The sequence below is a fragment of the Nyctereutes procyonoides genome, unplaced genomic scaffold, assembly GCF_905146905.1.
Source record: "Nyctereutes procyonoides isolate TBG_1078 unplaced genomic scaffold, NYPRO_anot_genome, whole genome shotgun sequence".
NCBI lineage: Eukaryota > Metazoa > Chordata > Mammalia > Carnivora > Canidae > Nyctereutes > Nyctereutes procyonoides.
This window is the reverse complement of record NW_026575024.1, coordinates 22,539,576-22,566,374: the sequence shown is the minus strand read 5'-3', so window position 1 is coordinate 22,566,374 and position 26,799 is coordinate 22,539,576. Positions and strand designations below refer to the sequence as shown.

The window sequence follows — 26,799 nt, the reverse complement described above, 5'->3', positions numbered from 1 at the left end:
GTCCCACATCGGGCTCTCTGCGTGGAGCCTGCTTCTCCCTCTGCCTGTGTCTCTGCCTCTCTCTGTCTCTGTATCTCTCATGAATAAATAAATGAAATCTTAAAAAAAAAAAAAAAAAAAAAACACAAGATAGAGTGCAAGAAATTTCATTTTCCAAAAGGCCAGAGGGGACAAATTATACCCAGATCTTCTGAAGGGATAAGGCTTTATCTTTGCCAAAACATTCATCCTAAAGTTGAAGGCAGATCTATGTTTTGTATGACCTGACACTTACATAATTTGAGGGGACCTTCCCTAAGAAAAATAATGTAAAATATACAAAAATTTGAACAATGTGAATATTGCTTTAAAAATGAGAAAAAAATTATAGCAAATTACAAAGTTTTTAAAAACTAACAAATATCACAAACATCACAAATTCCAGAAAAATAACATTTTTTTTTAACTGCCTAAAACATCTCTGTGAGTCTTTTTTTCCTACTTTTGGGGCCATATTCTCTGATATGAGAAAGGTTTTATAATATCTTTTTATATAGAGAAAATAAAGATGACTCAGTCTTTCTTTTAACATGTACATTTATAACTATATATGTTGCATTATCCAGTATATTCCTGGCAGAAGAAATCTTTCACTTTTTTATTTTTTTTGAAATCTTTCACTTTTAATAAGTGTTGGTAAGAACTGAGTCTTTTGCTTCTATTTTTACAGTCTTTATGATTGGAAGAATTTTCCATAGACCAGTTTCTGACTCCAGGTGTTTCAAATTTTATCATCCTTATGCACTTCTAGTGCAGATGCTGTAGGACACCTGTCTATGGTGATACTACTCTGTTCTTGCAGCCTTTCCTGTACCAAAGCGTATCCATACCACTAGTGTAAGTGACTGCAAACCACGCAGAGTTAAAAACTAAACTAAGTATAATCTAACCCAACCTTTAGCCAGATCCAAAAAATGTCCAGGACCAACACGAGGTCACCTAACAGGAAAACAGTGAGGAGAGAAGTCATAGTGGAATAAGACAGTGGTCTTAACTGACTACAATAAAAATGTCTTAATTTTGTACATTTTATAGAAATATATGACCCCTTCCAGGGGCCTTGGAAGAGACAAGAGTGAGGGTCCTTAAAACACAAAAGTCATTAGCTTCACGGAGGAGGATCTGTCTCCATTACAGAAATTCACAGGTTTTCCTTCTCTGGCCGAAATTTGTCTTTTCAACCTCCAAAGTAGTAGTCTTGGGATGCCTAGGTGGCTCAGTGGTTGAGCGTCTGTCTTTGGCTCAGGGCGTGATCCCAAGGTCCCAGGATTAAGTCCCGCATCGGGCTCCGTGCATGGAGCCTGCTTCTCCCTCTGCCTCTTTCTCTCATGAATAAATAAATAAAATCTTTAAAAAAAAAGATATTCCCTCCTTGAGACATACCATGAACACAGTATAAGAACTTACTGCCTTGAAAAAAAAAAAAAAAAAAAAAGAACTTACCGCCTTGGAAAAAGTGACATCACACATCCAAGAAGACAGGAAAGATGATAAGAAATGGTGTGCCATTCAGAAAAAAAGTTATTGGGATTCTCAGTCTCATAGTAGAAACCAAAATCAAGTCCAGATGTAATAAAGGGTTAAATGTTAAAAAGTAGGCCTTGGGATCCCTGGGTGGCGCAGCGGTTTAGCGCCTGCCTTTGGCCCAGGACACGATCCTGGAGACCCGGGATCGAATCCCACGTCGGGCTCCCGGTGCATGGAGCCTGCTTCACCCTCTGCCTATGTCTCTGCCTTCTCTCTCACTGTGTGCCTATCATAAATAAATAAAAATTAAAAAAAAATTATAAAAAAAAACTGCTTAAAAAAAAAAAAAAAGTAGGCCTTGAAGGAACAAAGTCAAAAAGTGGAGGTGAATATCCGTTGATTGCTTGTACTCTTTCCTAGCCCAACAGCAATGGACAACATCACAGAGACTGACATTTGACCAAGTAAAAAGTTTAAACATAAACAAAACAGGAGCCTGGCTGGCTCAGTTGGAAGAGCATGGGACTCTTGATCTCAAGGTCGTGAGTTTGAGCTTCACATGGGGCATAGGGTTTACTTTTTTAAAAAAATGCTCAATGTCACTGGGCATCAGGGAAACATAAATCAAAACCATGATGAGATACCACCTCATACCAGTCAGAATGGCTAAAATTAACGAGTCAGGAAACAACAAATGTTGGCAAGGATGCAGAGAAAGGGTAACCCTCTTGCACTGCTGGTGGGTACGCAAGCTGGTACAGCCACTCTGGAAGATAGTATGGAGGTTTTTCAAGAAGTTAAAAACAGAGCTACCCTATGACCCAGCAATTACACTACCAGGTATTTACCCCAAAGATACAAATGTAGTGAAACGAGACACCTGCACCCCAATGTTCACAGCAATGTCCACAATAGCCAAATTATGGAAAAAGCCCAGCTGTCCATTGACAGATGAAAGAATAAAGAAGATGTGGTATACATATACAATGGAATATTACTCAGCCATCAAAAAACACGAAATCTTACCATTTGCAAAGACATGGATGGAATTAGAGGGTATTATATAAATGAAACAAGCCAATCGGAGAAAGACAATGCTCATATGACTTCATTCATATGTGGAATTTAAGAAACAAAACAGAGGAGCATAGGGGAAAGGAGGGGAAGATAAAATAAGATCAAATCACAGAGGAAGACAAACCATAAGGGATTCTTTTTTTTGGGGGGGGGGATTCTTAACTCTAGGGAACAAACTGAGGGTTGCTGGAGGGAAGGTGGGTAGGGGGCTAGGATAACTGGGTGATGGGCATTAAGGATGATACGTGATGTAATGAGCACTGGGTATTATATAAGACTGATGAATCACTGATCTATTTCTGAAATTAATAACATACTATATGTTAGCTAATTGGATTTAAATAAAATAAAATTTAAAAAATAAATAAATAAAATAAAAAATAAACAAAACCAGCCTAGCTTAGAAAAATGTAAGGCAGACAATAACCTTGGGGAAAAACCTACCTGCAACAAACATAATAAACAAGGGTTAAGCATCCTACTGAAAAGAGTTTGCAAGTCAAAAAGAAGCTCAAGACTTCAAAAGAGAGGCCTCTGGGACACCTGGGTGGCTCAGTGGTTGAGTGTCTGCCTTTGGCTCAGGGCATGATCCCCGGGGATAGGAACTGAGTCCCACATCGGGCTCCCTGCATGGAGCCTGCTTCTCCTTCTGCCTACGTCTCTGCCCCTCTCTCTCTGTCTCATGAATAAATAAATATAGTCTTTTAAAAAAGGGGGGTGGGGCACCTGAGTAGCTCAGTGATTGAGCAACTGCCTTTGGCTCAGGTCATGATCCCAGGGTCCTGGGATCTAGTCCCACATCAGGCTCCCCACAGGGAGTCTGCTTCTCCCTCTGCCTGTGATTCTGCCTCTCCCTAAGTCATGAATGAATGAATGAATGAATGAATGAATAAATAAATAGTTTTAAAAAAGACTTCAAAAGATGTGCAGATAATTCACAGGTGACAAAAGTACAATAATTACAAAATGTTAAGATATTCAATCTCACTAATAATAAAAAATGCAGATTAAAAGAACCAAAGGCTATTCTTCAGCCATCAAAGAAAAAAAGGTTCACACCAAATTGCTAACACCTCCTGTGGCTCAGGACTTGGCTGAGTGAGCACTCAAACACTACAAACACTGTCATGGAGAGTGCTTCAGGTTTATGCCCTAAAAATATCCATTCTTACTCTTTGTCCCAGTAATTCCACTTCAGAGAATCTATTTCAGGAAATTCTCAAAACTGCAAAGATATTTATGTAGAAAATGTAAATTGCAGCCCAGTGGAAATGGGGTGGTAGGGAATGTAAATAAGAGAGAGGAGAGAAAACACCTCTCAGGATGTGTGTATGTATTTGCATGCATTTATGTGAAAGTGGAAAAAGGTGAGAAAGGATACATACCTGTTAGTCCTGCTAGTGCTGGAAGGTGGGAATGAGGGGGGCATTATTCACTTTGTCTCTATATGCCTCTGCATTGATTAACTTGCCCTAATTAACAGTGTATTGCTTTTGGAATTATAAAACATACCCCAGGAGGGGCGCCTGGGTGGAACAGTGTGTTAAGTGTCCAACCCCTGGTTTTGGCTCAGGTCATGATCTCCAGGTTGTGAGATCAATCCCTACATCAATCCCCTCATGGGGTTCTGCACTCAGCTGGGAGTCTGCCTAAGATTCTCTCTCCTGAGGCACCTGGGTGGTTCAGTTGGTTAAGTGCTTCTGGCTTAGGTCATGATACCAGGGTCCTGGGATCAAGCCTCACATTGGGCTCCCTGCTCAGAAGAAAGTCTGCTTCCACTTCTCCCTCTCCCTTGTAATGCTCTCCCCCCCCACCACCATTTGTGCTCTCTCTCTAGCTCTGCTTTCAAATAAATAAATAAAATCTTATAAAGGGGGGGGGAATTCTCTCTCCCTCTACCCCTCCTCCCCACCTCCACATACTAGCTCGCTCTCTCAAATTAACTGATTTTTTTAAAAATACCATACTCAAAAAATAAATAAATAAATAAATAAATAAATAAATAAATAAATAAATAAATAAATAAATACCATACTCCAGGAGAAGAAAATATCCACTACAAAAAAGACAAAACTATGCCAAATGGATCTGATCCCTATCTATCCTATCACACTGACCCTAAAAGAAGAAGAAGAAGAAGAAGAAGAAGAAGAAGAAGAAGAAGAAGAAGAAGAAGAAGAAGAAGAAAAAATAGTCACTAAGTCTCCCAGGCCCCACAATAGCCAACACTGATTAACTTCTGTGGCCATGATTGAGGTGCCATACCCAGTGCCTCGCAAGTAGAAGAGGAGACTACCAGAAAACCAAAAGAAATCTTAATTCTCAAATTAATACTCGCTACTTAATCTTTGTCTAGAAGCCTGAGGGAATCAAGAGAAGAGATTGTGGTAACCCTACATGCAGGTCACTGCCGCATCTCTGCCACACCAATAGCCCTGAGTTAAAATGCTACAATTTGGGCCCATGTGAAATATCCCTTTGATGCAAACTGCAAAGGAAGAAAATCAGATAATGAAGTATAGCTAGAACAAAGATTAGCCTGGCTAGTTAAGAAAGTCTTACAGATATATACAACTTCCAGATAATACTCCACAGCGCTTAAACCAGAAAAGATAAAAATTTTAAAAGCTGTGGGCAAACAAGCATTTATATCTATATCTCTACGCGCAGCACACACAGATATATACACATGTATACATATACATACATATTTTTAAAATCATTTAAGCCAGGGTGTCTGGGTGGTTCAGCCAGTTAAGCATCTACTTTCTGCACAGGTCTTAGTCCCAGGGTCCTGGGAGCAAGCCCCAGATCGAGCTCCCCATTCAGTGGGGAGTCTGCTTCTCCTTCTCCTTCTGCCTCTGCCCAGCTTGTGCGTGATCTCTCTCTTTTTAAAAATATTTTTTAAAATATTTAAGTCTATATGGTAGAATGCCAAAGGAAGAGAACTTTAGAATTATTGTGTCCAACCCTCCCACTTCTCAGATGAAGAAGAAACTGGAACGCAGATTGTCAAATGCCACACAGTCACTAGGGACAAACCTAAGACACTCTGATAACAATATCTGCTCTTCTAGATGCACTGAACGTAATTCATAAAGGGTTTTCACAGCCATTATTTTCTTTGACCTTCACCAAAGCCAGATGTTTCCACAGATGAGAAAATGAAGGCTCCAAGGGTTTGGATGATTTGCCTACATTACCTGGCTAGTAGCTCCAAATCCCAGATCCCATACCCCTTCCCCTCAGCCACCAGCTGGCACTGTTGCCCAAACCCTTCCTGACAGCCCAGGCAGTGGGTTCTCCAGTTTCAAGCACAAAGACTGTCAAGCACTAAGCATTCAAAAATAAGAGTGAATACCTCACATGGAGAAAGCTAAGCATATCGTGGATGATCAACAAAATACGACAAATCTTTTAAAAAGGAAGATGTTGGGATCCCTGGGTGGCGCAGCGGTTTGGCGCCTGCCTTTGGCCCAGGGCGCGATCCTGGAGACCCAGGATCGAATCCCACGTCAGGCTCCCGGTGCATGGAGCCTGCTTCTCCCTCTGCCTATGTCTCTGCCTCTCTCTCTCATTCTGTGTGACTATCATAAATAAATAAATAAATAAAAATTAAAAAAATAAAAATAAAAAGGAAGATGTTGATAAGCCGAAATCCACATTAGATGAGAATGCTGGACCTCATGTAGGAGAGCCACAAATTACCTACACCTCAGAGACAGGTCTCGATCAATTTGGCCTCAATTACCCAGGGCTGCCCCACCTGATCACCCTACCTCCAATCACTTCCCATCTCTCTCCTTAGCGGGTCTCAGGAATCCGCAAGGCTCCCTACAGCCCGCAATGCCAAATCCAAACTCCGTGCCCTGGCCCTCAAGGTCCTATCAGCTGACTGATTCCACTGTTTCCTGAATTACTCACTGACCCTGGCCTTTTCTGGACTCTTCCCTTCCACAGAACCCCTTTTCCTTTATGCTTTGGCACCTCGGGGCTCCAGGTGAAAACTGGTCCCTTACCCTACTTCCATCAACCCCAGGTAAAAAGGGCAGAGGCTTTTTTTTTTTTTCTTTCAATGAAAGTGGACTTACACGACATCCGCTTGAACCTATGTGACAACCAAGTTGACTAGAAACAGGCACAATGACCAGGCAGCTCCACTGGCAGAGGCCTCTAGTTTGGGTTTTCCAATACAGAAGCAGGAGTTATCCAGGCTCCTTTCAGGCCTGAGGAGTCTTGAGTTCCTGGGGCTCTTCCTAAAATGGCCCATTGGAGGCAACCACAGGAGCCTAGGGGCTGACACACCTACCGGTCCTTCCCATCCGGACCCCACCCCCAGATCTGTCCCTGGAGTCAGGACCCCAGCTTCATTATCAGGGACCCAGTTTTCCATATGTGAAAAGGGGAGAAAGGGGTAGCAAACCTGAAGAGGGAAATGACGTAAGATAACTTCCCAACTACAAAGGTTCTCCCATAAAAGTAACCAAGGATAACCAAAACCCCTTCTTGCTGGGACACTGCAAACTGTCGTAACACAAACACCTTGGCCATTCCCTAGGTTAATGTGCACAGACCTACCCCATTACAGCATCCTGCTTGCTGTACGGAGGTCCCAGAGTTCCTGCAAGAAGTCAGCTCCTGGTGAGGGAGCATATAGTTGTCTGCAGTCTTCCACCGGAATGAACAGTGCTGCAAAGAACAATCTTGTATAAGCATTTATCATTGTCCTGTGATTATTTCTAATGATAGATTCCTGGAAGTGGACTTACTGGCGGAGAGGACGCACACATTTTAAATTCTGATACTTATGAACTGAAAAATTTTTATGTAGTAATCTCATACTTGACTGGTACTTATGCTTTACCTGGGGAATCCGTTTACAAAGTGCAATCCTGACACACTATCAGCCTCCTTTACATCCCAGCCTTTCCCCTCCCCCCACCCCCAGGAAGTCTGGGGAGGGGCTCCTGAAGCTGCTTTGTTATCCAGCTCCCAGGTGGCCCAACTGCGAGGAAGGAGCTGCTGCCTTCTATTTGCCCCAGGGCACCTGACCTAGCCCAAGCCTTGGGAAGCCCTGACCCAGGGAACTAGCAGTTTGCAGGGAGGTGTCTGGGCTGTAGCCCAGGTCCCCAGTGGCTTCCCCTATTGGTTGTCTCACACACTCTCTCCCCCAAACGGGCAGAGTCCAGCTCTCATGCCCTGGACCACAATACCTACCACTGAGTGTTGAGGACAGAGTCGTACCTCCAGGCTCACCTGGATGCACTATTTCCCCTTCCAGCCCCCCACCCCAAAGTCCCTGCCCCACACATGTCTTTGAGCCTAGGGATCAGGGCCCAGCAGTTTTACCTTTACCTAAGACTCCCCAAGCCTCCCTTCTCTCAGAAGACAGAGCACCACCTCCCCCAAGAACTCGTTTGGGGCCGCCACACTGGGCCTCAGTCACCCTATCTGTGAAATGGTGGGCGTTGGGCAGTGACACTGATATTTTGGTTCTGCTGTGAGGTGGGTAGTGTGGCCAACTAGGTTCTAAGTGGTTGCAGGGAAGTCTGGCTTTAATCGAGAGCCCAGGTGCACCTTGGCGGTCATTTAATCAGCTTTCTGATGGGCCTGTTCGGAAAAAACTCAATTTTTATTTTCAGATTTCTCCACTGCTCAAGTGCAATTAGGACCGACAGCCGTTTCAAGGCTGCTCAAGGGTCCTAGATATCTGGGACCAGATGAGGAACCTGAGGCCCAGGAAAGGCCTTGCCCTGTTTTAGGCTGTGTGCTGCTGCGCCCTGGGGAACAACAAAGACTGGTGGGAAAGAGGAGGCGGGCTGGTCAACAGGGACTTCACACTGTGGTACAGAACAGAGAGCAGGCAAGAGTGTTGGCAGGGCTGGCGAAGACCAAAGGAAACATCCTGGGAGCTGGGTGCGGTGAGCAGAGGGGGAAAAAAAAAAAAAAAAAAAAAAAACACCAGCGAGGGGCGCTGGGCCCTTCTAGTCAGGAGGTCTGCCCCGTGAGGTGAGGGCTGGGCTCCACGATCCTGGTGTGACAAGAATCCAGTCTAGGGCCTCCGGAGCTCATGGGTCAACCGGGTGCGGGTGTGTAACGGCACCGACCCTTGGGCCCACGGGCCGGGTGGGATGTACACACCAAGGGCCCTTCTCCGCGTAGCTGGGGCTAATCGCTCCTCCAGCGCTGTTTTACCTCAGGCCGCCTCCTGTGTTCTACACGCAGGAGTGCGGGCTTCGGGCTTCTGTCCGAGGCAGCCTTCTACCCGACTCTAGCGGCCGTTGAGGGCAGAGGAGTCGTCGCCGTCAGAGCCCGGTCCTCAGCAGCTCGGGCAAATCCCCGGGCTGACCGGGCCTCAGTTTCCTCTTGGTGCGAAGGGAACCATCGCACCGCCGGCGGGAGATGGGGCGCGGGGAGCGGCCCCACAAACGTCAGTTTCTGCGGGACTTCTCCCCTCTGGACCGGCCCCCGCCGCCGGCGCGGAGCACACAGTAGGCGCTCCGGAAACGCTCTCGGAGAGGAGCAGCGGGCCACTTCCTGCCCCCGAGCGGATTCTCCCGAGCCGAGGTTCCCACCACTCCTCTTCGGAGGCCATGTGGCATTCCTGAGGGTGGGGGTGGGCGCAGGAAGAAGGTGCCCTCCCGGCCCCGCCCCCTCCGGGCGCGCGGGGCGGGACGAAGCCCCCGGCCGGCGTCGGCCCGCCCCGCGGGGGGTGGGCGTAGCTCGCCGCGCTCCGCACAAAGTTTGTTTTCTCCCTCCGGACGGGTGGGGGAGGGCGAGGAAGGCGCCGGGGGGAGGAGAGGGGATCTGACGTCAGGCCGCGAGGTGCTTTCCAGCCGCGAGCTGTCAGGCCGAGTGTCAGGCCCGGCAGGTACGCGGCGCGCTCCCCCGGCGCCCCCCGCCCCCTGCCCGGACGCCCGGGGCCGAGCCAGGGACCGCGTGGACGGAAAGGCCGCTCGGAGAAGTCAGTGCGGGCCGCAGGAGGGGGACAGAGGCGGGTGGGGGGCGCGCGGACAACTTGGAAAGTTTCTCTTTCTCGGCCGGGCGGGGGAGGGGGCGTCGTCCTGGCGCGTGCGACTGTGGGTGTGTGAGCTCGGGTGTCTGTGAGCGGCGACTGCCGGAGGCGGGCGGGGGCCGGTGGGGGCACTGTCCCACGGCCCCCCCCGTCGGGAGCTCCCTCGGGGCCCTCCTGGGGGGCCCGGCTCCCTACGATCCCGGCCCTCGAGAGGGCCGCCCCAGCCGGGCCGGGGTGAGCGCGCGGGGGGCGGGTTTGTTTGGTTTAAAAAGTGCACGTTGCTAACCGCCGGCAGCCTCTGCCCCCCCCCCCCCCGCCGCGGCCGAGCCGAGGAGGGGGCCGCCAAGAGTGACAGCTGCGGGCGGGGGCAGAGGGAAGGGCCCGGGGCTGGGGGGCTGGGGAGCCCGCGCGAGTTCCCCTTTCCTTTGGAACAAAGGAAAGTCTGTCTCGGAGGCATCTGTCACTCCCAGGCGGGCCGAGGAAGGGGGCGCGTGGGGCCGGCGACCCGAAGAAAGTTTGTGCGCGCCGGGACCCTCGGGCAGGCCGAGCGTGAGCCGAGCCTCCCGCGGGGGAAGCGCGCAGCCTCGGGGGCAGGGGGCGGCCAACATGGAGTCTGGGCGCAGTGCTGGGGGGGGGGGCGGTGCGGAGGTGGGAGCCCAGCCCCCTCCCCTCCCCCTCCGGGCCGAGTTCGGAGCACAAAGCCGAGCGCGCAGGCTCGGCCAGCCCCGCGCCCCGAAGAGTCAGCCAGCGCGGAGCGGCGGGGGAAGGGGGTGGGAACCAAACTTTTTCCTGCCCCGGGACGGACACGTGAGTTTTCTTTCTTCCAGAGCCCCCGCCCCGCCCGCTCTGAGGGCCGGCGGGGTGGCGGGGGCGCCGAGCCCGGCGCGGGGTGGGGGGCTGAGGGGTGCAGGCGCCCCGAGCGCAGGCCGACTCCCCGCCGCCCCGGGAGCCATGTGCTCCGACTAGGTCTGGGCCGCGGGGGAGGCTGCGCGCTTTGTGTGAACTGCTGGGAATGCGGCGTGAGTGCGCGGCCCGGGGGAGTGTCGGGATGAGCTGGGGGAGTTGTCAGAAAGTTCGTGCGGGAGCGGCTGCAGGTCGGCGTCGAGGAGGGTGGAGGAGGGTGCACCGGGTGCCCTGTCGTGAGGGTGCTGCCACAGGCCAGTTGGGGTAAGAATTGATCGCTGGTGTGATGACGTTTGGAGTTTCCCCAGTCTGAGATGTGGGTGGGCGGGCCGGTCCGAGTTTGTGGGTAGGCCTAGGTCCAGAAACTGGGCTAGTTTCGTGGGTACCAGTTGTTCGTGCTCGATGTGGGATCTGTAAACTGTATGTGTGCTCTATTTGTCAGTGAAAAGCATGGTGATTCCAGGAGCTAAGCGGTGGGTTGGTGCCTGTTACCTGAACACTGTTACAGAGTTGCTTGGTGGTGAGGGCGTCTGTGTGTCTGTCTGTCTGGGTCTGTCCATCTCTCTGTGAGTAGGGGGTATGTATGTGGGAAACCTACCGGATTGTAAGTGCGGGACCCCATGGCAAAGAGTGGTCTGTTGTAGGCTGAGGAGTCCTCTCCATGGGCCACCCCTGGAACCCTGCAGACTGGGACTTGGCTGGCAGCCAGGGTGGAATTTATACAGATAACCCTGAGTAAACTGCTCATAGGCTGCCAGGGCCGCATCCCTGAGCCCAGATCCAACTGCCCTAGCCAGCTAAACCCCAGAAACCTGACCTCAGAAAGCAGCCTGCTCTTGGTGTTCTTTGAGGAGTGGCACCTCTAACCAATGTCTGTCTCACCTCCAGGTGGCCTGGCTGGGAGGGGTAGACCCTTCCCTCGAAAGCCTGGCCTAGCCAGCCCAGATATCTGGGCTCAGGCCCAAGTCGAGGAAACAAAACCTGGGAGATGCCAGAGTCTTTTGGCCCAGCCTACTGGGTAGCTGTTAAAAGGCTGAGGAGGGAGGAGCCTTCAGATTCTGGCATTAGCTTGCCCTGGAACTTTTGGTTTTAAAATGTAAATCTCTTTTGCATGTGTGAACCAGAAGTTTTGTCAGGGGGGTGAGCAACTGAGTTGGGCTGTCTAGGAAAACCCCTTCCTTCGTTTGACAGGTCAAGAGAGGGCTCAGGCCTAGAGAGGAGAGCACAGTTGCCAAGGTCACACAGCCAAGATGGGAGAACCAGAGTCCAGCCTTGCTTATTTGTCTGGATTTTTGAGGAATTGATTCATGGACCAGACCAGGGGCTAGCTGACAAAAGAGAATGTCTGAGACAACCAATAGGGATGAATGCAGTACAGTAGGTGCAGTAAATGTTACTCAGATTGCTGTGGGACCATGGTGATTAATAGATTTTCCAGACTGGGCTGGCAAGATGGTATAGAGAGTTTCAAGGGAGTTGGTTGGTGGTGGTGGCAAACCTTGGTCCAAACCTGTTTCCATACCGTATCCTGGAGGTGAAATTTTGTTTTCTTATTACCTCAAAAAGAAACTCCATGCCCTTTAGCTGTCATCCTTGTGTTCCCCTTCAGCCCATTCCAAATGTTTTATTAAAATGGAATCACGTTTTTTGCAACTTACTTTTTTCACTTAGCATATTTTCAAAGTTCACCCACACAGTAACATGGACATGGATCAGGACTTAGCTCCTTTTTATGACCAAATAATATTCCACCATATGGACAGACTACATTTTGTTTATCCATTCCTACACTGATGAACACTTGGGTTGTTTCCACCTTTTGGCTGTTATGAATAATGTTGTGTTCAAGGTTTTGTGTGAATACAGGTTTTCATTTCTCTTTGGTAGATGCCTAGGAGTGAAATTTTTGGGTTACATGGTAGCTGTTTAAGTTAGGCAGCTTCCTTTCTGGGCCTTGATTTTCTCATCTATAAAATGATAATAGTAGTATGTCTCTTACAAGGACTTTGTGACGATCCAATGAGATAGTAAGTGTGAAGTGCTCAGTACAGAGCATGACAAACAGACCTAGGTGGTAGTTTTAATTCTTTCTAGTCTGATACTGCTTATTAATGAGCTGCCATTTATTTTAGTAGTCCTCTACTGACCCCATAAAATGAAGGCATCTCAGACTCCTCCCTTCTAGGTTGCCCAGGCTAAGGTATAGCCTGAGACTCTGATGTGCTATTCCTCCATTTCGGTGTCTCAGGCTCTAATAATAATGATGTGTTTGGAGACAGAGAAAGAGGGAGAGGCAATGCATGTTAATAATGTCCCTTCCCCTTTGTCACTTGTTCCAGGCTTGCCCAAGGTCCAGCCTAGCCCCTAGACACCATGTCAGACAGTGATCTGGGTGAGGATGAAGGCCTCCTGTCCCTGGCAGGCAAGAGGAAACGCAGAGGAAACCTGCCCAAAGAATCAGTGAAGATCCTCCGGGACTGGCTGTACTTGCACCGCTACAACGCCTACCCCTCAGAGCAGGAGAAGCTGAGCCTTTCTGGACAGACCAACCTGTCAGTGCTGCAGGTAAGGACAAGGTAGCAGGAGACCTGGGTTCTAGTCCTATCTAAGCCCTGTCACTGACACACTGTGTGGCCACATGAAAACACCCACTCTCCCTGCTGCAAGGGAAGACAATGACATGAGGTCATTGCAGTCAGGTTTTGGAGAGTTCTGAGGAGGCAAGGCATCATTATTAATGTCTTGTTGTCATTAACAACAGAGGCCATGGGAAGGTGAGAAGGCATTGAATGTTTGGAATTCAGCCCCCAGCCCCAGAGCAGTGAATAGTGACTTGGTGGTAGAAGGGCAACTGGTGGTCTGCAGTGTGGTTAAAAAATGAGTTGGGGGGAAAAAATGAGTTGGAATCATGGCCAAGGAAAGGGCAGACAAAATTCAGAGATTCTGGGTTCAAAAAAACCCAGTTCTGGGCAGCCTGGGTGGCTCAGCTGTTTAGCGCCACCTTCAGCCCAGGGCGTGATCCTGGAGACCCAGGATCGAGTCCCACATCAGGCTCCCCGAATGGAGCCTGCTTCTCCCTCTGCCTGGGTCTCTGCCTCTCTCTCTCTGTGTCTCAAATAAATAAATAAATAAATAAATAAATAAATAAATAAATAATATATAAATAAATAATAAATAATCAATCAAAAAACAAAAACAAACAAACCCAGTTCTGCCACATAGGAGCTATGGACCACATCTCGATTTCTCCATCTGTAAAGTGGGGGTTAGAATCCTCCCCTGCCTTACTGAATTGTTGTAAGGAGTAGATTCAGAATTGGATGTAAGAATGCTTTGCGGGTGCCTGGCTGGCTCAGTCAGTGGAGCACATGATTTGAGGTTGTGAATTCGCGTCCTACACTGGGTACAGAGATTACTTGAAAAGTCTTTTTTTAAAAAAAAAAAAAAAAAAAAAAAAAAAAGGGATCCCTGGGTGGCGCAGCGGTTTGGCGTCTGCCTTTGGCCCAGAGCGTGATCCTGGAGACCCGGGGTCGAATCCCACGTCGGGCTCCCGGTGCATGGAGCCTGCTTCTCCCTCTGCCTATTGTCTCTGCCTCTCTCTCTCTCAGTGACTATCATAAATAAATAAAAAAACTTACAAAAAAATAAATTTAAAAAAAAAAAAAAAAGAAAAAGAAAAAGAGGGCAGCCCAGTGGCTCAGTGGTTTAGCTCCACCTTTAGCCCAGGGTGTGATCCTGGAGACCCAGGATTGAGTCCCACATCACTGCGTGTGTCTCTGCCTCTCTCTCTCTCTCTCTGTCTTTCTGTCTCTCTGTCTTTCTGTCTCTCATGAATAAATAAATAAAATCTTTAAAAAGAAGAAAAAAAAGAAAGAAAAAGAAAAGATGGAGCACCTGGGTGGCTCAGTTCATTGAGCATCTGACTCTTTTTTTTTTTTTAAAGATTTATTTATTTATTTATGATAGACAGAGAGAGAGAGAGAGAGAGAGAGAGAGGCAGAGACAAAAGAGGAGGGAGAAGCAGGCTCCATGCCGGGAGCCCGACGCGGGACTCGATCCCGGGACTCCAGGATCACGCCCTGGGCCAAAGGCAGGCACCAAACCGCTGAGCCACCCAGGGATCCCCCGAGCATCTGACTCTTGATCCTAGCTCAGGTCATGTCAGGATCCTGGGATCAAGCCCTGCATAGGAGGCTCCAAAAAGAAAATTATTTGTAAACCATGCACATGAGCATACCTGAAGATGTTACCTACTCTTTGAGCACAAGGTATTATCTCCTTTGAACTGTCCTGACTACTGACCAATAGGTGTTTTTGTTCTGTTTTCATGGTGCTGAGGCAGGACACCCTGAGCCACCACTGACTTGCCTCCAATTTGGCTCTCATCTCCCTGGAAGACACAGAGCAGGCCCCTAGCCTAGTGAAGGCCCACCCCCTGCCCCATGAGCTCCTAATGCTCCTTTCATGAGCCAGCTAAGCCTCACCCCAAGCCCCTCTACCACCCATTCCAGCTCTTGTCTTTTCCTAGCCTTTAATAGATTTCCTTACTTCAATCTATGGTGCTAATTCTCCTTCTTCTCTTATACCACTCAGAACCTCCCATGTCTTCCCAGCTCCCATCCCTCCTCCATGATGCCTCACACTGAGTATTCAGCCCTCAGAACTCTTGTCACCTGAATTTATACTTGTTGGGCAGTGGTTATTGGGAGTCTGTCTGTGAGAATGGCTCTAGAGTTACAGAAACTGACTCAGATCCCATCTTCTCCACAAGAGGAAGCTTGGACATTGGCCAGGTCCACTGCCTCTCCCTGAGCCTCATGTTTCCTTATCTGAAAAAGGGAGATGATTGTAGTACTTTCATAGCATATAAAGAGGAAGGATGGAGAAGGATTCAAGGTTCACTGAGAAGTGAGCACAGAGTGGGTGTCTTTCCTCATGTCATACCATCTCTCCTAGATCATAGATCTTGGACTGACTGTGGGTTCTAGCAGTGCCTAGCATCTCGGTGTACCACCAGGCATTCCCAAGTAGAATCGAGGTCCCAGAGAGGAACCAGACACATCCCTACCCTCGAGGTGTCTAGTCTAGAATGGGAAAGCAGGGAAGACCTAGCCAGGTGTTTGCAGAAGGTGTTCACTGCTGGAACAGAAGACAGCAGAGACCCAGGCAAGGTTTCTAAGCCAGCCTGGAGCCTCAGAAGGCCTTCCAGAAGAGGTGGACTTGAATTCACAGAGTGTTGAACAACACAGGCCGAAGGCTGGAGCCTGAGAACTAGGGTCACCTAGATGGGCTCTTTGCTGGCCTTCTGCTTCCACCCTTTACCTTCAGTCCATTCTCTCCTCTCTTTTTCATTGGCTTTATTAAGCGGTTCATGAATTGGACAACATCGCATCTAATTCTGCTCTCTTGGTCCATTTTTTCTTTAAGATTTTATTTATTTATTCATGAGAGACACAGAGGCAGAGACATAGGGAGAGAGAGAAGCAGGCTCCCTATGGGGAGCCCAATGTGGGACTCAGTCCTAGGACCCTGGGATCAGGACCTGAGCCAAAGGCAGATGCTCAGCCACTGAACCATCCAGGCATGCTTAGGTCCATTCTCTTGAACACAAAAGTACAAATCTGATTGTGTCACACACTCTGTGGACCCCAACTGTCCTCTGCATAGAGTCTAAACTCAGGAGCTCACCAGCCTCATCTCAGTTATTCCTGACCCTGAGACCCATGAACCTTTGGGCCTCTGGTCCTCCGGGCCCTCTCCCTCGACATTTTCCTGACTTTTCTAAATCTGGCTGACTCCATTTAAGCATTTCCTCATGAGAGCATTCTTTCATTGGTTTTGAGGCCACTATTGTGTGTTCCTGGGTCACCTCATACCTGTGCTGTCAAACCACTTGTCACACTGCATTGAAATTGCTTTTTGTCAGGGACACTGTTTCTTACATCTGAGTAATGTACCAATTTCTTTTTAAGTTATTTTTCATGGACACCCCCCCCCCAACATGTTGACTTGAAATATTTTCATTATCATGTCACTTAGGCACATATCAACATAAAACTGGGTTAAAAAAAAAACTTGTTGGGATCCCTGGGTGGCGCAGCGGTTTGGCGCCTACCTTTGGCCCAGGGCCCGATCCTGAAGACCCGGGATCGAATCCCACATCAGGCTCCTGGTGCATGGAGCCTGCTTCTCCCTCTGCCTGTGTCTCTGCCTCTCTCTCTCTCTGTGTGTGTGACTATCATAAATAAATAAAAATTAAAAAAAATTTAAAAAAAGAAACTTCTTAAAAAAAAAAAACTTGTTTTTTGCTCTTTTAAATTATAAAATAACCGGTTTTCCAAAGTAAATGTAAAACCAATGAGATTCCATCTAACTGCATCACTGTAAAATGGTGGATGGGGATGATGTTTTGCTGAGCTGTGATATGTAGTATGACAAAGGCACTGAGTCTGGATTGCCAGAGGCCACTGTGCCCCTCCTCAAGGTCAGAATTTGAAACAGAGAGCTAAAACATTATTGTAAGAACTGGTGGACCTCTAGGATGATACATCCCTAATTCCACTTAGAGAAATGTTGGTCTGGAGCAAGAATTTGTTGCTGGAGAGTTCTAAGGAAGGGCCACCTAGATCCTGGCATGCCCTGGTGGAAGAGTTTCCAGTGTTGGCCACCCTGCTCTAGAGTCATGCTGAGAGTTAAGGAGTAGTGAGGACCATGTGGCCCTGGGTGGAAACTATACTGTGAATCCCACATGGCCTCCAACCATATATCTCTGCTTGGAGGTCTCATAGGCACCTCACATTTCTCCATTGGTAACAGATAACTTCTCCAGGTTGTCTCCTTCCCTTTCTAAGGGGTGCCTCATGATTGCCCTTTCTCAACTCATTTGATCTGTCACCAGTTCTATGCATTCGCCCCTTAAATATTTCTAGAATGTAGCTTTCCTGCCAACCTAATGACAATATTATCTGTCCCTGTCTGCACAGCCGGCCTCTCTCCCTGCCCACCCCCCTATTCATGCCACACTAGTTAGTACTCCAGACCACTTTGTTCCCACCTCTGACCAGGGAGACCCTCAACCCTCAAAGGAACTGTGCGCTCCCACAGTACCAGGACTGGGTCAGCCTTTGGACAATGAACTATAACTGCTTTTTAGAAGACCCTAACCTCCAAAGGCCAAAGCTTACTCACCACGGTATCCCAAATGTTTAGCACAATGCCTGGTACCTGGCAGGTGCTCAATAATTAACTGCTGAATTGATAGAAAATGAAGTGTCGGAAATGTCAACAGGCAGGACCTCAAAAGTAAAGAAATGTAGTAGCTCATCAATGTGGAAAAATTGGCCTAAGTCCCTGGAGGCATCTTTTTCCTCTATTTAATTTTTAAAATTTCATTGTTTATTAAGAACATTTGCAGATATCCACAAAAGAGATTATAATACACTCCTGGAACCAATCACCTGGCTTTAACATGCATCAGCATTTTGCCAAGCTTGTTTTCCCTCTCCCTGGGGACCGCTCTTTTGATTGTCTTTAACTGGCCCAAGAGCAATCTCATTAGCAAGTCAATGAGTCATTTAACTAACTGGTTTGCTGCTACTCGCCTGGGGCTAGGCAGTTGGGAGGGTAAGACCAAAAAAAAAAAAAATCATTTGTGAAGGGTTTTCACATATCCCTGTGACACCCTCTGAGTCCACTTTATTGCTGTGATTTCTAACTGTTCTAAGGGGCTGGCTGCCTGTTGGGGAGGGAAGGTAAGCGTGGCAGGGAGGGTTTGGGCCCCATTTTTTCATTCTCATACTGATTGGGGGGTGTGCTCTATACCAGGCCCAGAGCTGTGTGCTGAAAACACAGAGGTAGAACAGGCACTATCTCTGCCCCTGGGTAGCATCCTGTAGGGAGGGAAGACAATACTTAATGGACTAAGAATTCAATGTAATTAATTAATGTGGTGTCAGCTGAGTTCCCCATTCCTTCAAGTCCTTTAGGACTCCATTCAGATCAGTTTCCTGAGAAGCCTTTCCCAAAGTGGGAGAGGGGATGGAGGTGGGCGGGTTAAACCATTGGTTCCTAAGTCTGGGCAGCAGAACTCAGGGAGCTGGTTTAAAAACACATTCCTGGGCACCTGGGTGGCTCAGTCTTTGACTTAGGTCATGTTCTCTGGGTCCTGAGGTCCTATGATTGAGCCCCATGTCAGGCTCTCTGCTCAGCAAGGAGCCTGCTTCTCCCTCTGCCTGCTGCTCATCCTGCTTGTGCACACTTGTGCTCGCGCTAATATATAAAATCTTTTTAAAAATAAAAAAATAAAATGCACATTCCTGACCGCCCCCCCCCCGGATCTATAGAGCAGATGAGAGAGACCTTTTTTGTTGTTGTTAAGTTTTATTTATAAATAAGTAATCACACCCAATGTCAGGCTCAGACTCACAACCCTGAGATCAAGAGTTGCACGCTCCACCAAATTGACCCAGCCAGGCGCCTCCAAGAGATAGCTTTTTTTTTTTTTTTTAAAGTCACCCTCAAAGGTGATTCTTCTATAAACCGCTGCCTTTGAGAGCACCTGGGTATGGCTGGTCACAGCACAAGTAGCAGGTATAGTGATGTTTGGGAAAGGTCTTTCCATGCCTTCACTTCATTCCCTTCTTTTGCTTCTGTCTTTCAAAGCTGAAAAGACATTTAAATTAAAGCACATGTGTCGCCTTCTTCAAAGGCCCTCCTCTGATCCTCGTGGCCTTCATCAGCTTCCTGGTGCCCCTCCCACTCCCTTTTGCCACAGCGATTCATTCCTCCCACATTCTTCATCTCAGCCACTGATAAAAAGTACTGGCAGGACAGCACCCTTTCACACACGGCTGTTTTGTGGTAGAGACAGGCTTTTAGGCACCCAGCCTGTGTTGTGCCATATCAATCACAGAATTCACCTTGGCATTCTCCCTACCACCTCCCCAAAGACCTTGAGTGGGGGCAGATCACATGCTCTTTTCCTGACTTGGGCATGGGTTGGGCAGCTGGAAGGGGCTACAGAAAATCCTGATAGCCTGTTATCACAGCTGGCATTGGTGTGCACTCAGGCCTCTGCCCTTGCCCGGCCTCCCTCAGCTGTGCATTTCTAGCGGATGAGAAGACAAAACAGATAGTAGGCTGCCAAGTTTTCTGTGGGCCAGGGTGAGCATGTGGGAGAGTATATGTGTGGGGTGGTGTTTTTCTGCTCTTTTCTTCCCAGAATTCTAAGCCAAAATGGGAGGCGCAACTAGGGGCTAGGTGCCCACACAGCTGCTAGGCTCCTCTCCCTAAGCCTGCTTTCTCAATGGAAACACTCATCTCTACTTCATTTGAGCCAGGTCACTGTGACCTAGCCATTTCCTCTGCATGCAGAGCTAAGGTGAGCAGGCACAGTATTCTCTGGTAGCACAGGTAGCTGATGAGGCAGCTGCAGGATGCAGGAATGAAGCATCTGAGTGAGCAGAAAAGGCTTTAGTATTTTCTCTTCACCTGGCAGTGGGGGTTGCCTGGAACAGAGCCCAGCCTTTGAACTGGTGACCTTGAGCAAGTTACTGAACCTCTCTGATCTGGGCCTCTGTTTATTCACCGATTCAAATAAAGTGATCATCACAATACCTGTCTCATAAGTTGTTGAAAATTAAATGAGTAATTAGATGGGGAATATCCAGAACAGTACCTGGTATGTTTTGTGTTCAACTAGTATTTGCTTTTAGAATTAGGATCATGATTAATTCGATTATCCGTTCCACCTGTTTGGTAAGACAAAACAAAGCAAAAAAAACAAAAAAAACAAACAAAAAAACAAAGCACAGTTAGAACAGCAGTAGGGGCCTTAAAGCCAGGAGACCTGGGTTTGGATCCCAGCTCCACACTCAGAGCCTGTGTGACTTTGAGCACATTCTTTCATCTTTTAAGAGTTCAGTTCCCTCCTCTGTACTTTGGGGACACTGTTTACTACCTTTCAGGCTTGTATATAGATGAAACAATACAGGTGAGGTAGCTGGCATGGTACTGAGTCCCTTTTCTTTTAAGCACCCAGCTATTCAGCCCTACCTCTCTCTGGAGCTCCCCTGCAACTCTAGCCAGCATTCAGCTCAACCAGTATCCGCTGATGCCTGCTGTTGTGTATGTGTTCTGACTGGGAAGACCCTATAGATGAAAAGGAGTAAATGAGAACCCCAGGGCCAACCTAGAATGGAGAGGAAGAGAAGCCACAAGAAGGCTCTGGCTCTGCCCTGACCAGGAGCTTTCCAGCTTGCTGAGCAAAGAGCCATGCCAACTCCAGGCACCAGTTCCTGTCACAGGTGGCTGTCCCTTTGGCTTAGTAGAGGCAGACAGAGTCCACAGGAAGATGGTATCCAGGGCTTGCTCCTGGGATGGGCCAAGAGAGGTGAAAAACAGGGGTAGAAATTGATACAGGATTCCTATGGAGAGCTGGGCCTTGAACCATTCAGCAAATGATAGAGGAACATTAGGAATTACCACAGCCCACACAGTTCCCAATATCCTGTCACCTAGGAGGTGAGGGGGAGAGGGTTCCTGTCTTTGCTGCCTACAGCAGCTAAATGCATGCTCTGTATAAGTATCTGTTAATAAACAGTGGGGAGACAGTGCCAGGAGGGGGACCTATAGTGTCCAATGGAGGCCAGCAGGCCACAGTTTGGGCCCTTTAGTGGTTTGCCATGGTGTTCTGGCCTAGTGGGATCAGCCCTGCCTGCTCAGCCAGTTCTACCCCGGGCCCACAAAGACTAGATTGGGTCTTCCTGTTACTGCCCCCACCACTGCACCTTCCCTTCACAGGCTGAATCAGAGCTGTAATTTTCTATTCATTTGTAGGATTTCTTCTTTAACTCTCTCTTCCCAACATGAACCTGTGTGAAGGCTGGGATTATGTCTGTGTTGTTTCTGCTTTGTTTCTGGGGCCAGGAACATAGGTGCTTCGTAGCTGGTTTTGACTGAGTGACCTGATCACAGCCTTTTATACGCATTCCAGATATGCAACTGGTTCATCAATGCCCGGCGGCGGCTTCTCCCAGACATGCTTCGGAAGGATGGCAAAGACCCCAATCAGTTCACCATCTCCCGCCGAGGGGGTAAGGCCTCAGATGTGGCCCTCCCCCGTGGTGGCAGCCCCTCGGTGCTGGCTGTGTCTGTACCAGCCCCCACCAATGTGCTCTCCTTATCTGTGTGCTCCATGCCACTCCACTCAGGCCAGGGGGAAAAGCCAGCAGCCCCTTTTCCACAAGGGGAGCTGGAGCCCCCTAAGTCCCTGGTGACCCCTGGCAACACACTCACCCTACTGACCAGGGCTGAAGCCGGAAGCCCCACAGGTGGACTCTTTAATACACCTCCGCCCACACCCCCGGAGCAGGACAAGGAGGACTTCAGTAGCTTCCAGCTGCTGGTGGAGGTGGCACTACAGAGGGCTGCTGAGATGGAGCTTCAGAAGCAGCAGGACCCATCGCCTCCCTTACTGCGCACTCCTATCCCCTTAGTCTCTGAAAACCCCAAGTAGGCATCTGCCAAAAGGGGTGCTCGAGGCTCGAGCCAGCTGTCCTGGGTTTCCGTTTTGGTTCCCTTTCATACAGAGGGTTTTCTTTGGGTCACTGCCAAACATCGGGGTCATCGCCTCTGTCCAGAGGTCCTCAGCGGGAAGACACCAGTCAGTGTCACTGCACTGTGATGGGGACCTCTCTGCTAACTGCCATTTCTCCAGGCCTCAGTGATGAGATTGAGATTGGAGACAGGCATGGTGCTGCTGCTGCTTCTCCAGAGGATCCCCAGGACACCTTTGTTCCAGCCTGCTTTCTGAGGCTGGGCACAGGAAACCTGCCACATTCAGACCTATGCCCCAGAGCTGGGCCTCTTTTTGTTAAGCCAAGTATGGACATTCCAAGTTCATAAGTGTGAACAAAAGAGAAGAGGAACCCAGCAGATGTAACAGAACTGACTCCAGTTCAATGTTTAGGTTTTCACTAAACTTTGTGTTTATTTTTCCCTTTTTTGCTGGGGTTTGCATTAATGGGAGTAGTTAGCCCAGGTGTGGGGAGTGAGAGTGTTGTGTAATGAGAGTCTGATGAACTGGGAATTATGCACCACTGCAACTGGTGAGTGTTTTACAAGGAAGGAGCATTTTTATTTTGGGGACCAGCTGAATATCTGCAAAATTCCAAATGGCTGTTTTATTGTTGGTTTGATTTACAAAAAGAAAGAAAGGAAAAAAAAAACTTTTAGGGCTTTGGCTTTTCTGCATCAGGGACAGAAGGGAATAAAGCCTTCTAAAGAATAAAGAAGAGGGTCCAACACAGAATCTGACCAAACCTTCTAAGCAAAAAGCAGAGAAGGATGATAAAACCAGAGGTGGTTTTTGGCTTGGTTTGTTTGTTTTGTTTTTTTAATTCTTGTTTTTACTCTGTTTGGGGGTATAGGGGAAGTAAGCTAGACCAAGGCAATGGGTTTGGGTGTTTTGTTTTGTTTTGTTTTCTCTTTAATGTTTTCCCTTCTTTATCCTTGAAAGCTTGGCCCTGCAGCCTGAGTTTTGAATTCCTTTAAGAACTTGGATTAGTGGGGCCAGAATATCAAAAGCTGCCAGTAGCTCCTACTTGGAGAGAAGTGAGCCACCTACTGGTCAGGAAGCCCTTGTAGCTGACTCAGATGGGCAGTTTTTCCCAGGACAATGGCAAGAAGCACGGAACGTGCCTCCAGCTGCACAAGAGCCATCCTCTATGGAGGCTGGGGCTGGAAATCGGTTATGAAGCCTGTCCACTGTGTCTTTGTGTTGCACCTTTCTTTAAATTGGAGTTGCGGAGGCCTCTGCCCTGAACTTCACAGTGAAACTGATAACCATTGGTCTTACTCTTCTCCCTCCTCCCCATTTTTTAATTTGCTGTCTCATTGCTGACAGCAATACACCCATCTTTATATATCCTAAGAAACACTAATCCTAGGTTACTATTAGCCAAAATATTTTTGTTCTAAATAACATTGTTACTGGGCCAAAAGACAGGTCAGGAGCCCCTAGCCTATAGTTTCCTGAAGTTGTCAAGTCAGGCACAAGGGGGAAATTCCTGGAAGTTGACTGACTTTTGGGTGGGCCTAGCCAGGAGAAAGGCAGCAACGTGTGTTCTGTCCTTTCTGGGATGATCCCTGAAGGCTTCAGGGAGGCTACCTGACTTCTCAGTGGCTTGACCTACCCACTGCTAGGGGAATGGGGATTAGCTATTTAAGGAGAGGGAGCTTTGCTCTTTGTGAGTGGGCAAGTTTCTTACGCTCTCTCTTTTGCCACCCCACCCCATCCTTGCATGTCCCAGGGGGATCAGGGATCCTCACCCTCCTGAGGCCCAGCTGGGGAAGAAAGAACATAGCAGCTTCAAGATTACTTGAAGCTGTTTACCCAGCCTGTTCCACCCCCACCCATGTCTGTGAGCCCAGGTCTGGTGTGACTGTTGGAAGATGCTTGTAGCAAGGGACCCTGGAAGTATACTGGGCTGGGGTAGGACTTCCTTTCCCGCAGTGCACTGAGCAGAGGTGGTGAGGGGTGAGGAGCCATGCTGCTGAATTCTGGTTGGCATTCCCCCCTTGTGTAAGATGGGGAGGCTGGGGGTGGGGCAGCCTCCGCTTGGTTTGGTTGTACAATAAACCTGGAGGAGAAGCACAGTTATCCCATTGAATTATTTGAGCAAAAAACTACTGTAAATAACTTTTGTTTTTGTCTTTCGTTAAATAAAGTTGTTTTTGGTTTTTGTTTTGTTTTTATTTATTCACGAGAGAGACAGAGAGCGAGAGAAAGGCAGAGACACAGGCAGAGGGAGAAGCAGGCTCCACACAGGGAGCCCAATGTGGGACTCCATACCGGGTCTCCAGGATCACGCCCTGGGCCTGGGGCAGGTGCCAAACCGCTGAGCACCCAGGCGTCCCTTGTTTTGTTTTTTAAAGCAGAAACAGATTGACCCATGGTGACCCTGGACCTCATCTGGAGGAGGGGCAATTGCTGAGTTCTTACAGGGCCTTATGCCTTCCCCCGTCTAGCAGCCACCTGTCAGTGTTGGGCATCCTGCATCCTTATTTCCTTGGCCTCAACCCTGGTCCATATCCCTTTAATCACCGTGGGCAGGGGGCATGTACCTCCCAAGCTGTACCAGTCTTCCCTGGGATAAACAATCAAGCTTTGGGATTGCTGAGTGGTGAGGGAACTTGGAGAGTTAGCAACTTTATCCTCCCCCTCAACCAGTGAGGAAACCGTAGGACTGTAGGATGAAGTATGAAGCCAGCACAGAAAGCAGCAGAGATGAAATGGATCCTTTAGTCATGTCTGAAACCGGTACCATCTCTAGACTTCCCCTATTACGTAAGCTAGTAAATTTCCCTTTTTTGCTTAAGCTAGCTGTGAGTTCCACTTATTTCGTAAGGAAATGACTGACTATACGTTTAACTACAGCCCAAACAGTGCAAGATCACGGCCTGTAGTAGTAAACAGACCTGCTATGTGCCTGGGCCCCTGCAGTGTTCATTATTATTTTAATTTTTGTATATACACAAAAGAAGGGAAATGCCTTTCTTAAAGAAGCTGAGGATTCATTAAATTACTTGGCCTGAACTATACAGCCAGTATTAAATGGAGCTGGGATATGAATTCAAGTCTGTCTTGCTTGAAGGTCACTCTGACATCTGCCTAGACCTTATTTGATCTAGTGATGGGCAGCCTGGCGTTCAACTAACATGGCCTAGGCTGAGCTTTAAAAATTTCTTCTGAACCAAACCAGCTTCTTCCTGATTCCAACAGACCTAGAGGGAGGACACTTAATCACTCTCCTTTAGAGATCTGGAGTCAGTCCCCAGCCCCCTTCATGTTCCCCAGATTAAAGAGCCCCAGTTTGAAAGAGTTTAGCCATTCATCGGATGTCCTGCTTTTCCACTTCCCTCTAGCAGTATCCCTCAAACTGGACACCTGGCCCTAGGTCTTGGAAGAATAGAAACAGGCTGGAAGGGTTCTTCAAAATAAGTTTAATAATCATTTTCATCTGGAAAATTAATATTACCCTAAAAGGGGAAGTGATTTGGATGGTTTGACTGCCTTAGCAGAGATGGCTTCCTGCAAATACTTTTCAAAGAACTGAAACCAAAAGCATCTTCAACGTCAAAACTCAAATTTATGAGCCCTTTAATAAGCAAGCACTTTATTTTTTTTTTAATTTTTTTTTTTTTTAGCAAGCACTTTAACAAAAGTTGACAGGGATAACATGACTAACACCTCTCTCCTCTGAAGCTAGAAATATTATCTAAAGACATCTAACTTTCCTGTAACAGTCCCATTTAGGAAACTGCATTTAAGTGCATTTCTGGGGGCACCTGGCTGACTCAGTAGAGCATGCAACTCTTGATCTCGGGGTCTGAATTTGAGCCCCACGTTGGGTGTAGAAATTACTTAAAAGTCTTTAAAAAAAAAAAAAACCCTCGGGTTGGACTCCCCTCTGGATTTAAAAAGTATACTTTAGGGGTGCCTGGCTGGCTCAGTCAGTGGAGCATCTGACTCTTGATCTCAGGGTCATGAGTTCCAGCCGATGTTGGGGGTAAAGATTACTAAATCAATAACTAAGAAAATAAATAAAAATTACACTCTAGTTTAGAAACTGCTAATGGGAAAAAAAATACCAAAAGGGAGGGACTTAGGCTGCCTTGGTAGGCTGTAACCTTGCTATGTTAGCCACTGGAGCTATAGAGAATAAGGGAACTCAGGGAGGGACGTGTAAATAATAATCATCAATGCTCTCAATGTTACTGGTTTCCAAAGCCCTTCTCCATAATCTAAGCCTGCATTCAAATTCTGGCTCTGTCACCTAACTAGCTGTTGTGATCATAGGCAAATCATTTAAGTGTTCGAAACTTCAGTCTCCTCTTCAATAAAATGGAAATGGTAATAATCAGCTCTTAGGAGAATCAAATAGGATAATCCACATGTTACTGTTATTATATATTGTTATTATCTGGCCTCTCAGCACAGGGCTAAGAGTAAAACAGAACTCTGAAAATGACTTGCCTCATACCACACAGCTGTTAAGTGGCAGAACTGAAAGGAGTTAGCCAGAGAAGTGTTTCTCAAGCCTTAATATGTATCAAAATTATCAGGAGGGATTACAAAAATGCAAATTCCCAGACCTCACCTCCAGAGAGTCCAAAAATCTGCACTCTTTGTTTATGCCACAGGAGATTCTCATACTATTGCTCCAGGGACCTGATCATTTATAATCAGGACAGTGACTTATCCCAAGGAAGCTTCTAGGTTAAGACAGCACATTATC

The 26,799-nt window shown here is 47.8% G+C and overlaps 1 protein-coding gene and 1 long non-coding RNA gene across 5 annotated transcripts in view; one reads left to right on the top strand and one right to left on the bottom strand.

Moving 5' to 3' along the window:
• The window catches only part of LOC129493912 (uncharacterized), a 51,228-nt gene extending 42,079 nt beyond the window's left edge, over positions 1-9,149 (bottom strand). Inside the window, exons 1-2 of the long non-coding RNA XR_008661227.1 lie at positions 8,779-9,149; positions 7,162-7,272 (exon numbers count right to left, since the gene is read on the bottom strand). This is a non-coding gene — a long non-coding RNA (uncharacterized LOC129493912). The remainder of the gene's footprint in view (positions 1-7,161; positions 7,273-8,778) is intronic.
• A 159-nt stretch (positions 9,150-9,308) lies between these two features.
• TGIF2 (TGFB induced factor homeobox 2) lies at positions 9,309-24,243 on the top strand. 4 transcript variants are annotated; one of them, XM_055301061.1, is made up of 3 exons: positions 9,309-9,454; positions 12,841-13,066; positions 21,495-24,243. In XM_055301061.1, exons 2-3 carry the CDS (start codon positions 12,875-12,877, stop codon positions 22,014-22,016), a joined length of 714 nt encoding a protein of 237 aa, XP_055157036.1. In that variant the 5' UTR covers positions 9,309-9,454; positions 12,841-12,874; the 3' UTR covers positions 22,017-24,243. The 4 variants fall into 4 exon arrangements, with proteins under 4 accessions (XP_055157036.1, XP_055157028.1, XP_055157045.1 ...); XM_055301053.1 differs by having other exon boundaries at positions 9,309-9,547; XM_055301070.1 differs by lacking the exon at positions 9,309-9,454 and adding an exon at positions 10,325-10,405.
• Positions 24,244-26,799: the final 2,556 nt, after the last annotated feature.